The sequence below is a fragment of the Monodelphis domestica genome, chromosome 2, assembly GCF_027887165.1.
Source record: "Monodelphis domestica isolate mMonDom1 chromosome 2, mMonDom1.pri, whole genome shotgun sequence".
Classification (NCBI taxonomy): Eukaryota; Metazoa; Chordata; class Mammalia; order Didelphimorphia; family Didelphidae; genus Monodelphis; species Monodelphis domestica.
In genome coordinates, this window is record NC_077228.1 from 129,985,619 (window position 1) to 130,000,543 (window position 14,925).

At 36.4% G+C, this 14,925-nt stretch overlaps 1 protein-coding gene across 2 annotated transcripts in view; it reads left to right on the forward strand.

Annotated features, from left to right (window-relative positions):
- The first annotated feature begins 5,946 nt into the window (after positions 1–5,946).
- The window catches only part of MTARC2 (mitochondrial amidoxime reducing component 2), a 39,952-nt gene continuing 30,973 nt past the window's right edge, over positions 5,947–14,925 (forward strand). For both annotated transcript variants that reach the window (XM_007481425.3, XM_056815964.1), the window contains exon 1: positions 5,947–6,447. In XM_007481425.3, coding sequence (XP_007481487.1) covers positions 6,149–6,447 — 299 coding nt within the window. In that variant the 5' untranslated portion in view covers positions 5,947–6,148. The remainder of the gene's footprint in view (positions 6,448–14,925) is intronic.

Here is a 14,925-nt window from a genome sequence, read left to right on the forward strand (position 1 = left end):
ATTTTAATCTTTACACTATATACTATATATATGCTCTCCTGTTTCTGTTCGCTTCACTTTACATCAATTCATATTTGTCTTTCCAGATTTTTCTGAACTCATCTTGTTCATCATTTCTTATAGTGTGACAGTTTTCTATTATGACTATAAGTCATAGCTTGTTCTATCATTTCCAACTGATGGACATTCTTTCAGTTTTCAACTCTTTGCCACTTCAAAAAGAACTGCTAAAAATATTTTTGTACAAGTAGGTCCTTCCTCCCTATCTCTGATATCTTTAGGATACAGACTCAATGGTTTTTCTGGGTCAAAGGGTATTCATAGTTTTATGGCCCTTTGGACATGACTCTACATTGCTCTCCAGAATGGCTATATCCAGTTTATATAGTTCCACCAACAATGTATTAATGTCCCACTTTTCCCACATCACTTCCAACATTTGTCATTTTCCTTTATGGTCATATTAGCCACTCTGGTAGGTATGAGGTGGTATCTCATGGTTGTTTTAATTTGCATTCTTCTAATCAATAGTGATTCAGAACATTTCCTTATGTAAATATGGATAGTTTAAGTTTTTTCATCAGAGAATTACCTATTTGTATAATTTTTACTATTTGTTAGTTCAGGAATTCTTTCTATTCTTATAAATTTGATTTAGTTCTTTATATTTTTTAGAAATGAAACCTTTGTCAGAGATGGTTATTATCTCCCCCCCCCCCTTTTGTTGTTTCCCTTCTAATCTTGTTTGTTGTGTTTGTACAGAAACTCTTAAATTTAATGTAATCAAAATTATCCATTTCACTTTTCATAATATTCTCTATGTCTTGTTTGGTCATAAATTCTTCCCTTATCCACAAATTTGACAGGTAATGTTAACATTTCCCCCTAATTTGTTTATGGTACTTCTATTTCTAGATCAAATATCCATTTTGATTTTATAGATTTTTTTTTACAAATACATTTAAGGGAATGATTGCTGATATTTTAGATAAATGCCCTTAATCACTTTAAGGAAAGCTCCCTTCCCCCTAATGTTTTAATAAGGAATGGGTATTGTATTTTGTCAAAAGATTTTTCTGCAACTACAGAGAAAATCATATGGTTTTGGTTGATTTTGTTATTGTTATGGTCAATTATGCTGATAGTTTTCCTAATAGTGAACCATTGCTGCATTTCTCTTATAAAATCTCTGTGGTCATGGTATATGATCCTTGTGATATAATACTGTAATCTCTTTGTGTTTTATTTTAAAATTAAAAAAAAGTATTTTATTTAAAATTGTTGTATCAATGTTCATTAGGAAGATTGGTCTGTAGTTTTCTTTCTCTGTTTTAGTTATTCCTGGTTTAGATATCAGGATCATATTTGTGTCATAAAGCAATTGGAAGAATTCCTTCTTCCTCTATTTTTTCAAATAGTTTTTATAGTATTAGAGTTAATTGTTCTTTCAATATTTTGTAAAATTCACTTGTGAATCCATCTGGCCCTCAGGCCCTTTTCTTAGGGAGTTCTTTAATGGTTTGTTTGATTTATTTTTCTGCAATGGAGTTGTTTAAGTATTCTGTTTCTTCTTTTATTAATCTGGGTAGTTTATATTTTTGTAAATATTCATCTATTTTGCTTACATTGTCAGACTTACTGACATATAGTTGGTCAAAATCTATTTTGTTTATTTTGTTCATAAAAGCAGCTCCTTGCCTTATATATTAGTTCAATGGTTTTCTTACTTTCATATTTACTCATCCCTCCTTTGATTTTCAGGATTTCTAATTTGGTTTTTAATTAGGGACTCTTAATTTGTTATTTTTCTGTTATGTTTTTTTAGTTACATGCCCAATATATTGATCTACTCTTTCTCTATTTTATTGGTGTAAGCATTTGGAGATATAAATTTCTCCCTAAATACAGCTTTGGCTTCATCTCATAAATTTTGAAATGTTGTCTCCTTTTTGTTTCCTTTAATGAAATTATTGATTATTTCTTATGATTTGTTCTTTGACTCATTTGTTCTTTAGGATAAGATTATTTAGTTACAATTCATTTCTAGTCTTTTTTGCTGACTTTTATTGAATGTAATTTTTTAATTATATTATGATCTGAAAATTTAATAATTCTGCTTTTCTACATTTAGTTCTGAGTTTTGTGCCCTATTATATGGTCAGTTTCTGTGAAGGGAGCACTTTTAGTTGAATGGTAAGGTCAGAAATCAGATGGCAAAAGGGCTGCAAAATGAATGGGAGAGCAATTGTAGATAATATATTCTATGTTTCTCTGTGTGTTTGTGAAGGGAGGATAGAAATAAAGTGATAGCTTGAGATGACAGCTGGAGGAAAAGTTTGCTTTCCTTTTTTTAAATAAAGGGATGAAGAAGATGTGAACTGGTTTATAAATAGCACAAAAGCAGTCAGTAGATAAGTAAAGATGAAGAAAAGAGGAAGAATGATACAAATAGGCAAACTAATAGAAAATATGCCTTTTTCCAAAAGACTGAAGAACATGATAAAGATACTAAGTTCATAGGATCATAGATTTATAACTGAAATAGACTTTGGAAATCAGCATATAACTCTTTCATTTTACATTTGAAGAAATCAAGCTTCAGAGAGGAAGGAATAAAATTTATTAAGCCACTACCATTTTCCAGGCACTGTGCTAAGTACTTTTATAAATATTTTCTCGTTTTATACTCACCACAATCCTGGGTGGATCTTCATTTTATAGTTGAGGAAACTGAGGCAAATAGGAATTAAATTACAACTGAGGCAAATAGAAGTTAAAGTCACACAGCTGTTAACTAGCTGAGGATGAATTTTAATTTAGATCTTCCTGACTTCAGTCCCAATATGGTATCCAGGTTACCATCTAGCTACCTAAGTATCTAGATGCAGATAAATAAACACTTATGGGATTTCAAAATAAATGATAATTACTTCTACACAGATTTATAAGCAAAATGTGATAATTATGTGACTATCAACTATGAATTTGTCATATTAGTCCTCCTAGTCCTAAGTTGGCATCCAAAGAGTACAATAAGAAAAAAAATGAATGTATTTAAGGCTTTAATGTTTAGATAATACTTTGCTCTGTAAGTTCAATAAATACCTTTACTAATTAGACCACTAGATATGGGGTGAACCAAAAATCTTAGTGCATTTTAAAGTTTAAGATTAAGCTTTAAAATGCACTAAGACTCTTAGGACCCCTGGTATAAATCCTGTTCTTGTCTTTAGGTTCTTTGAAATATATAACAGACAGGCTAAGAGTTTAAAAACACATAACAATATAGCTTAACCTGACCTTTAACCAAAAACACTTTCATTGAAAAGAATTTCTTCCTTTTTCTCTTTTTCTTTTTTCTTCCTTCCTTCCTTCCTTCCTTCCTTCCTTCCTTCCTTCCTTCCTTCCTTCCTTCCTTCCTTCCTTCCTTCCTTCCTTCCTTCCTTCCTTCCTTCCTTCCATTGCTGAAAGGAACCAAGTTTTCACAGTTGAACATCATACAGTATTCCTATTAAAGGACTTCTTCTTAAAAGTTGTAGAATTTTTGTACACAGCAAGGTCACAAGCATACACAATGCAATTTCACACTTGTGCATGTTGGGAGTTGACACCTAAATATGCCCTCAATTCCCATTTTTACTACAAGGTCACACAGAGAGTCCCTTATGCTTGGAATGCTTTCCCATCTCTGCTCCAACTACTCACTACCCTGGCTTACTTTAAGTCTCAACTAAATTTTTATCTTCTATAAGAAACTTTCTCTGACTCCCTTTCATTCCACTCCCTTTCCTCTTTTAATTATTTTCTTTTTATCCTGTATACTGTATAACTTGCTTTGTATATTTATTTGCCTGTCATCTCTCCCATTAGAGTATGGTACAAGGTGTTTGAATGCAGGGGGTGTCTTTTGCCTCTTTTTTATGTCACCAGTCCTTAGCATAGTGCCTGGCACAGAGTAAGTACTTAATAAATGTTGATTTATTGGCTAAAATCAGAATTATAGGTTCTAGCCAGATTGGAAACAAACAAAAAGCCCTATAAGTATCAAAGGAGTTTTTATTTTTTTCTTAGAGGCAATAAAAGATGCCTTTCCCTCTTTGTGATTTCATCCATTTAGGGAACTCCTAGTAAGAAAATTCTCTCCACCAATGCAGATCAGCAACATCTTGCATTTTATACTCTTAGAGAGTTGTCAGGGGCACTGAGGAGTGAGATGATTTCCCCAGGGTTACAGAGTATAGGCAGTACTTCAGCCTTGGTCTTTTCTAGCACTTTATTTACATCATGTCTCAGCATAAGGTAGTTTAATTGTAGGAAATAAACAGGAAGATGCAAAGGAATAGTTAAGTGGTGCAAAGCACAACTTTTGGGAAATCCAGTCCTGGTTTTCCCTCACACTTTGGTATTATAAAGTCCTTTGGTCAAAGTATCTGGACTTATTTCTATTTATTAGAGGCGGGGTGATTTCAACATAGAAGGGAGGGACAGGAACCAGCCAATAGCAGGGCTGAAAGGTGATTGCTTCCCATTCGAGCCTGTAATTTTCAGTATCAAAGTTTTCAGGTAGCCCAGAGACAACATTTTAAAAGAGGACAATTCCTTCAAAGCTGAGGCGGAGAGGGAGAGAGGGAGAGAGGGAGAGGGAGAGGGAGAGGGAGAGGGAGGGAGGGAGGGAGAGGGAGAGGGAGAGGGAGAGGGAGGGAGGGAGGGAGGGAGGGAGGGAGGGAGAGAGAGAGAGAGAGAGAGAGAGAGAGAGAGAGAGAGAGAGAGAGAGAGAGAGAGAGAGAGAGAGAGAGAGAGAGAGAGAGAGAGAGAGTTGAAAAAACGTGAATCTTGGTAAAATAGTTCTGTAACTGTTCCCTTTTGTGGGGGTGGGAGCTAACTATTTATGCACCCCCCCCCCCATAAGCGCACAAGTTAGAACCATAAGGAATTTTAGAGATCTAGTCAAGTTCCTAATTTTATAGTTGAAGAAACACACCTTCCCGAGTGGAAATATTTTGCTCACGGTCCTAAGACTGGTGTGATAAAATACAGTAGAAACTATTTCTCTTGAATCTCTGTTCGTTTTCCCTCCACTCACAATGAGTGACAAAGGACTATAGACAAGAGTCAGAAGGCTTGGGTTCGAATCCATACATGACTACTTATTTGTTCTGAGATTTTGGACAAATCACTTCATATCCCAAGGTTCTAGTTTCCTTATCTGTATAATTAAGGCGTTCGAGCAGATGATCTCTAAAATATACTCCAACTTAATCTTTTGATCATTCTAATGGATGTGAATGGAAGAGTGTATTACTGACTTTTTGGGACCAAGATAGGAGGCGGTACATCAGTGAGAATGAGGTTGGGGATGGGAGTGGACACAGAGATGGGAATGGGGATGCAGATGGAGGTGAGAGTGAGTTTGGGGACGAGTGGATCATTAAGACCCTCAGAGAATGGAAAGTCTCTGCGACCCTAGCGGAAAAATGAAAACCGGGTTGGGGCGGGGGGCGGTAATAGCGTAATATCCATTTTCTAGGTGTGTATTAGAAAAAGCATTTGCCTGGCAGTTGGGATGAGTTTGGTGGAAAGTATGCGGAAATTTAGTGCTTTTCGTTACTTAGAGATTCTTTAATATCTGAGGCAATAAACTGGAGCTTATTTAATGTGCACATTTGTTTGGGACTATACGGTATTCATCCTAGGCGAAAACTGGCATCCAAAGAGTACAATAGTTAAAGTTCAATAAGATTAGTAATGACTTATGTAGGTAAGATTTTAATGTTTATAAAAAGTTTCCCTTTGTAAGCTTAACAAATATGCTCACTAAGCAGAGTACTAAACACCAAATACTTAGGTGCCCTCTAACACTTTAATTTCGTTTTAAATCAAAATCTATCTTAAGTTTGGGAAGCTCTGTATGTGTCTGCATATCTGTACCACCCCCCCCCACACACATTCCCCCCCACACCCCAACCTCATCCCACGTCTGCTCCCCGCCCCTCCAGAAAAAGGTTGCAAGGGACTCTGTGAGGCGTGAAGCTCTGGCCCCTCCTGCCCTACATTGCTGCGAGTTAGTGCCCTCCTCTGAGGTGTCTGTACCAGCCACTGGCAAGCAGCGTCCGCTACGCACGCAGTCTTTGGCTGTCTAGTATCAGCAATGGGCGCCGCGGCCTCTTCGGCTCTGACTCGCCTCCGCTTTGCGCTTCCAGCCTCGTCGCAGCCCAGGGCGGCCTTGTTTGGGGCGGCCGCTCTGGGACTGGCTGCCGTGGCGGCGCTGGGGGCCGCTGCCTGGAGCACTAGGGGTCGGAGATGGCGGCGGCGGCGACACCGGCGGCTGCAGCAAGTGGGCACGGTAGCCCAGATCTGGATCTACCCCATCAAGTCTTGCAAGGGGGTGTCTGTGAACGAGGCTGATTGCACCGAAATGGGCCTACGTAGCGGCAGCCTGAGGGACAGGTAACATTCGGCCCCCAGTGCAGCTCCAATCCCAAGATTGTCAGGTGGCAGGAGGGATTGTAGAGTTCTAGAGGAGAGAACTGGTGTTGGGGTGCCAGGGCGAGGGGGAATCCCGGGACTCCTTTTACCCGGAAGAAGATGGGAGGAGGCAAATCAGTAGCTCTGGTCATCCCGGACTGTGTTCTTGCCTGCTCTGTCGGGTTCTTTAAGGTCCTGGGTTCCTGATGCCGACCTATCAGCAGAAGAAACATCGACGGCCACCTAAGTGCACTTTGGGGCATAGCTTGGGTCAGTCAACAGCAATTCTAGAGAGTATTATCACTATGTAACACGGTTTAGAGTTCTTAAGCTTTGACCTCCGTTTCTCTCAGAAAGTGGGCATATCTTTGGTAAAAAAGATATAAAATGATTTCATTGTCAGACATTGGGAAGTGAAAGGGACTGATCCAGATTTTCAGAGACTTCAGACCAGAGTGTTATTCCAATAGGGAATAATCGTGGGACCTATGGTTTTATTGATATACTGATCTCCCAGATGAGGGAGAATTCCATCTATTAATGCAGACCAAACATCTGGTTTGCAACTTATTTTCTAAGACAGAAGGGCAAGAGCAGGCAAACTGGGTTGTGACTTGCCCGGATCACAACCCTAGGAAGTGTCTGACCAAATTCTAATCCAGATTCCGTCCCTCCCCCCCACCCCCAGGTCTGGCACTCTCCATTGAGCCACCTAGCTGCACCCCTTAATATTATTTTGTAACACATAGCCTACAGGAGATGGTGGAAGTGTGTGTATAAAAGGACCTTTGAATACTCACATACAGAAGAATAAAACCTGTACGGTAGTAAAATTTATTGAAGTCTTCAGCACATATTAAGTGTTTATTGGTTGATGAGGAAACTGAGACATTTAAGAAGAAAAGTGATTTAGCCAAGGTCATAAAGCCAATTAATGGCAGAACTGGTATTCAAACCCAGGTACTCAGACTCATAATTTTGTACTTTTTTCCACTCCACCATAGGGTATTGATATACTCAAATAGTTTAGCTGGGGTGCTATAAGAGATTGCAGAGGATTACAAATTGATCTCTCAAGTCAGTCTCCCTGTGACTGATAATTATTTGCCTACTGTTCATTGTCCAAACTGTTCATTCACTTCTCTGCTGGGTGCTTCAAGGTAGATGGGTATATTATATACATAAAGGTGCCCAGACTGCTGTTGAGGAGCCAATGACTAAGTAATGGAAGGTGGGCTTCTCATGTCTATCTTTAATCCCCAAAGAGAGGATATTAGTTCCAGCTGAGCCACTTTCAAGACAATAACCACCTTAATAAGACAAAACAAAAATAACCAGTAGCGTGACAGAATTTTTTCTTTTTAAAAAATAAGTTTTTATTGATATCTTCAATTTCTTTTACCATCATACTTATCCCAAGTATCCTTCCCACTCTTCTTTCCAAAGCCATTCCTAATAACAAATAATATTTTTTAGAAAGAGGAAAAAAATCAACACAACTGATGGATATGTTGAAAAAGCCTGAATTTGTGGGTGCAATATGTAACACCTGTAGCCTTCCCACCTCCATGAAGGGAGGGGTGAGTTAGGAGTATCCTCTCATATCTCTTTAAGTCATACTTATTTTTTTCTAATTTTGTTAACATTCACTTCTGATTTTTTGATATGTCATTCTTTCCATTTACATTGTAGTTACTATGTATGTTGTTTTCTTGGCTCTGCTTGCTTCACTTTGCATTAGTTTCTGGAGATGTTGCCATGTATCTGTGTATTCATTCATCATTTTTTACCACCTCAATTATATTTCATTACATTCATATGCAACAGTTTGTTTAGCAATTACACAATTGATGGGCATCTACTTTGTATCAAATTCTTTACTGTTTTAAAAAGGGCTGCTATAAATATTTGGACTTTTTTTAATTGATGGCTTCCTTGGGGTATAAACCCAATATTGGAGTCTAGGACCAAAGGATATAGACATTTTAGTCACTTTATTTGCCTAATTCCAGATTGCTTACTAAAATGGTTGTAACACAGAAGCAGGTGGGTGGCTCAGTGGATTGACCTCAGATACTTCCTAGCTTTGTGACCCTGGGTGAGTCACTTAACCCCCATTGCCTAGCCCCTACCACTCTTCTGCCTTGGAACCAATACAGAGTTATAAGTTGTTTTTTTTTTTAAACAATGGTTATAACATTCCACTGCTCCACCAATACTGCATTAATATGTTTATCCTTCCACAACCTCTTTAATATTGATGATTGCCTTTTGGAGAACCATTTTTTGCTAATTTGCAGGGTGAAGCTAAAAATGAAACCTTAGGGTTGTTTTGATCTTCACTTCTTTTATTAGTGAAAGTATATTCTTTCATGTGGTTTTAAATTCTTTGTAATTCTTTTTTTTTGAAAACTATTTGTTCACCCTTTGACCAATTATCTATTGGAGATGGCTATTATTCTTATGTATATTTAGTAATTATTTACATATCTTGGATATCAGAGCTGTGGAGAAGATATTTAAAGTAAAGATTTTTCCCTTTCGACCATTTTATTTCTTATTCTAGAGACATTAATGTTGTCTGTGTTGAAGATTTTTAGTTTCATGTAATCCAAGTTAATTGTTTTATCTTTTTTTTAAACCCTTACTTTCTGTCTTAGAATCAATACTTGTATTGGTTCCAAGGCAGAAGAGTGATAAGGGGCTAGGCAGTGGAGTTAGGAAGTGTTGGAGGTCATATTTGAACCCAGGACCTCCCATCTCTGGGCCTAGCTCTCAAACCATTGAGCCACTCAGCCAGCCCCAACTGTTTTACGCTTTGTAACTAATTGCTGGTTGGAGCATTCTTTCCATCTCCTGAAGAAGCTTCTCTTTGACAGCAGATGTCACTTAGTAGGGTCTTCAAAACATTTTCATTTCATTTACTATCTAGCTTTAGTCAATAACTTTAAGCTTTCATTTCCTTGAGAAAATGCTGCAATTATTGCCCATTGATTCATTATAATGAGCCACACAGAAATATTTCTGGCCCCAGAGATTCTTTTTTGCCTCCAGTTTTTGCTGCCCTGAGATAAACATTCTCTGTAGTAGAAGGATGTTTTGCAGGGCAATTAGATAACAATTAAAACTTTTTCCTCTTTTCTGCAATAACTGTTAGATGGACTAGGATAGATATCAAATGAGAGAACAAAGCACCACAAATATTCTAGTAATATGTATTCTACAAACAGCTGTCTACTGCATCAAGTCACTGTCATCTATTTACATGATTGACTCCCCACCTTTTTAATTCTGAATTTCCTAGATGATGATAAACACATAAAGGATAAAATGGGATAAATAAGTGTTAATAATGTTTCCAGCTAACTCTTTGGTTCTTTTATAACTTTAATTCTCTGGGAATTTTGGTGTTCTATGGTTTATAAACACACATCATCATCACAAAAATAATGATGTTAAAGAAAAAAGTAGATTTTTTTCCAGTTAGCAATTTGAAAGTGTCAATAACAGAAGTTTCTCAAATGCAATCCTGTTCACTATCTTCCTTCCAATCAATTCTGGACCTAGGTTAATGTTCTTCTACTGTAGTACATGTCTAGGATATATGTATTGATGGGCTAAATGGACTGACTAATTCAAGTTCTTGTCATATTTTTCCCAATAGGCATTCTTTATTCAGCTGGTTGGTTTTTCTTGTATACATTATTTTAAATTTATTTCTTATTGATGTTTTTTGTTTTCACATCTCAGGATTTGAGAGTTGGAAGGGTATTTGGTGCCATATTTTCCAACCCCTAAATTATAGTGATGATATTAGAAATTAAGTCTTGTTATATTAGTTTAGAGATAAGAAGTAGAGAAGCTGGATTGAGAAAGAATTGGAGTTTGAAATAGATCTGAGACAGAGTGTCAGTTTTAAATGTTGACCATGTGTGGGGGAGGTGTAACAGGTTTTCTGTGGCAGTCAGTCTCGGGGAGTGGAGGGCTCTCTCTTTGAGTGCAGGGAGCAGGTGACATCTTATTTTCTCTCTCTCCTCACTGTCTGAAGGTAGAAGGAAAAGAGAGAAAAAACCTGAAGGAGCTAAGTGATTTCCTTTTTCCATTTTGGGAAACACTAGTGACTGTCTATTGCTATTTCATAGATTATTTCATCTCTGAGAAGACCAAAGAAAGACCCGGTCTTTGTTTTGGACTCTGAGTCTGCTAAGGCTCAGAGTCCTAACTTGGTTCTTGCTGAAGCCCAGCCAGGTGACCTTTGTTATTTTAATAACTTGGAGACAAAGTTAAGAATTGTATACTTATAAGGATAATAATTTTAATTTATTGTAGAATAGGGAAAATTTGCATTAGTCAGATCAGGAAGGATCAGTATAGCCTATGTAAATAGGAAAAGCGGTTCCTTGCAGAACCAGGAAGTTTTATTTGGGTGGAGTTAGAATCCTTTAGAGTTAGAAATCCTTTTATATCCTTATATTCTCAATAAATAATTTATTTTTGTATAACAAGAGACTCCTTAGTGTTCTTGTGTCTGACCCTGGAGAGAAGTTCATTTATGAGCTTCACTTATAAACTGGAGATACTTTGTAAGCACAACAAGCAGAGTATCTAATTAGTTTATATCCATAATTAATTCATTAAGCCATTATTTTTAGAGTTTTTACCTATTATTTTTACAAAACAAAAAGTATCCCTATTGTAAAGTGCCAGACAAGGAGTTATCCATCTACATTTCTAAATATGGCTATCTAGGAAACCATTCTTTGTAATCAATAATAATACTAAAAATATGAATAACAATATTTGTTATAGTAATAGTCCCATTCATATATATATGTGTGTGTGTGTGTACATATATATGTATGTATGTATGATGACATCTTGCTGGAAGGTATGTGTCCATAAAGCTACATTTTCTCTCTACCAGTCAAGAGTACCACTATTTTCATCAAACCACCAGCATAGTAGAATCATGTATTCTCCACACCTCTTAGTCAATTGTGATGTTATGGTCTCATATAGAAAATGGTCTGAAAAAAATCTGTCCGTAGCTCTCTCACGTTTTCATCAAGGATTCCCTTCACACACACGCGCACACACACACACACACACACACACACACACACACATACATCATTTAAAAAAAGATCTCATAGAGATAAGAATGGTGGCATATGAATTGGTAGGTTTTGGCATCTTCTTAATTACTTCATAAATAAACTATAGTTTCTTCTTTTTCAAATGTTTTCTATTTTCCTCTTTGACTTTATTTAAATTGATTCCTCAATGATTTAAAAAATATGTTGTCTGTAACACAGAATATTTAGTCAAGTCTAGATTCTTTTCCTGCCATCATCTTCAGTGCCTTTTCTACTTCTTCTACATGGAGTGGTAAGGTGCACAGGGGGAGAGAGTTTGGAATAGTGGAATAAGCATTGGCCCTGGAGTCAGGAGAGACTGGAATTTGAATTTCACCTTTGACCCTTGCTAGTTGCATGTCTATGAGCAAATATTTAACCACTCTGAGACTATTTCCTTATCCATAAAATGAAGATAATGATATCTTTAATACCTAGCTCATAAGAATTTTTGAAGATCAAATACAACTATAAAGTATTTTATTATCTTTTCAGGGTAATATAAGTATCATCTACTTTTAGCTTCTCCTTATTGGTGGGAACAGGTTGCTACAAAAATGCTGTGAGATGGATAGCTAGGTGACTCAGTGGATAGAGAGCCAGACTTAGAGATGGGATATCCTGGGTTCAAATCTGGCCTCAGACACTTCCTATCTATGTAACTCTGGGCAAGCCACTTGGCCCCCATTGTCTAGCTCTTACCACTTTTCTACCTTGGAACCAGGACACAGTATTGATTCTAAAATGGTAGATAAGGGTTATGAAAACCCTAAACAAACTTACAGCCTATATAAATGTGATTTGTTATTATTGTAAAGTAAAATTTTTACCTTTGTAGACTGAGGAACGGATATATTTTTAGTTTATCAAGCATCCCCATTTCTTCCCTTCCCACAATCATTTGCCTTTTTATTAATATTCTATAGCCCTATCATATCTTTATTGTGGTATGGGGAACAAAATTATTACACAGTGTCCTTGGTACAAAGGCACCATACTTTTAAATAAAACTAGAATAATGTTTCAAATGTGAAACAATTTAAAAAATTTGAAACAAATATGCTGTAAACTGTTACAGATTATGGCTACATTCTAGTTTCTCTTAATGTGGACTTGAGTAACCCCACACTATTCTTTCCAAATATGGAAGAATGGCAATAGCTATTAATTTATTGGGCAATTGAACTTTGAAGTGGGTGATAGAGGCTATTACCTGAGCAAAAGGTGACAAATATTATTACCTGTTTATTACCTTATGTTACAGTTGGGATATCATAGAAATTATGTCTTTTTATCTTTTGTTTTTATCCTTGAATAGAATTATGAAGGCAACACACACACACAGTCTGTCTATCTGTTATAATTAAAATTATCTCAAGAGGTTGATTTTGGGATATTAATATAGTTTTATTGATTATGTCAATATATTATTGGTTAGGTCAGCCTCATAACTGATCAAGTGATATGTTTCCATGGCCCTCTTGGTATTAGGGATGAACAGAGCTGGATCAGGCAGTTTAATAAGTAGATTTTTAAGAGTTCATTATTCAGTCCTCCTTTGACCATCCCAAAACATCTTTAATGGTTCATAGCTAATTAAGAGGTGGTCCATCAACCTATCCACGTCTCCCCATGGAAGGGTTAAAAGAACGATTAATAAATCATTTTAATAATAATATAATAAAAATTTTAAAATAAAAATCTATATTGTATATATACTTAATGCTTTCCATTTTTTTCTTTATTACTCCACAAAACAGTATAGACAGTAACAAAATAATTCAATTAATTTTTAAAATTTTCAAGATATCAGACACCCTTAATCTTCTGCAGCCAGCAGTAATAGTAATTAGTTTCTGAGGATGAAACTATTATATGCAGAGTACTATATTGGGCAATGGGTGGGTGGGTGGGGGTGGACATAAAGTTTAGATAGACTTTCTCTTTGGGAAAAAGGAAATAAGCCTTTATATGGTGCCTATTATGTGCCAGGCACCGTGCTGAGAGCTTTTTTACAAATATTATCTCATTTGGTCCTGACAGTAGCCCTTCCACATAGGTACCATTATTATCTCCATTTTATAGTTGAGGAACTAGAAGTTAAGTGACTGGCTTAGGGTCACACAATAAGTGTTCAATGTTAGATTTGAATTCAAATATTCCTGACTCCAGGGTCAATGCTCTATCCACTGTGCTGTCTAACTCGTGGCCTCATGTAATTTATAGTACAGTATAGGAATGAAACCAATAAAGAAATGTAATATACAATATTAAAAAATGAGTGTTTCATTAAGTAGCAAAGCAAGGGCTATGTGTTGTCTGAGGAGGAAGGTCAATACTAATGGGGGAATCAGAAAAGGTCTCATGAAGTGCAATTTAGTTTGAGTATTAAAAATGAAAAGAGGAAAAGGGGACCCTTCTAGTCTAGAAACAATATGGTACAATTGAAATAACACTATTTTAATCAGGTGAAATTTGAATTTTTTTATGCCAAGTTAAAACTGTTTCCCTTTTATTAAGGTCCGAGTAAGTATTATTCAGACTGTGACTCATTCAAGAAAAATAGGTTCAAATAATATTCTATCATCAGCATCTCCAGGTAAATGTGTATAATAAAGTGGCATTATTAATCAATCCTTAGGAACCCCATTCACAAGTGTTTATGTTTTGGCCAGGCTCAAATTCCTCTGCCTTTCCTGATTCCAGTTTATTGAAAGTTGGTCTAAATTCCTTAATAACACATGAGTAGACTTCTTCAAGAGGTCCTGCTTCTGCTTCTAGAATGGAAACTCTACTAGTAGAATCATCTGACTGTCTGCATGCCCTTGAAGCAGTATCAATGATTTTAAGTTCTGGAACTAGGTCATAGCCAACCAGTGTTTTAACTCCTTTTTGGAATTCTAGGCATCCAGATCTGGTTTGTAGTAATATACTTATCTCCAGGGATTGTTTCGAGGAGCAAATGAGATAAGGTATGTAAAATGCTATATAGAAATGAATTTTTACTATTAAAAGCCTCAACAAGTGCATGGAAGGACAGCTAGGAAATACAATGGGTAATAGAGCATGAAGTCACAAAGACCTGAGTTAAAATTTGGCATCATATACTTCCTAGCTGTGTGATCCCAGGCGAGTCACTTAACCTCTATATGCCTCAGTTTTCTCAGTTATAGAATACATTATCATAATAGATGCTATATCCCAAGGTTGTTGTGAGGATAAAGTGAAACAATATCTATAAAATGCTTTGTAAACCTTAAAGGACTATAAATGCGAGTCATCACCATGATCATTAATATTATTGTAGATGTTGTTAGGGACTTAA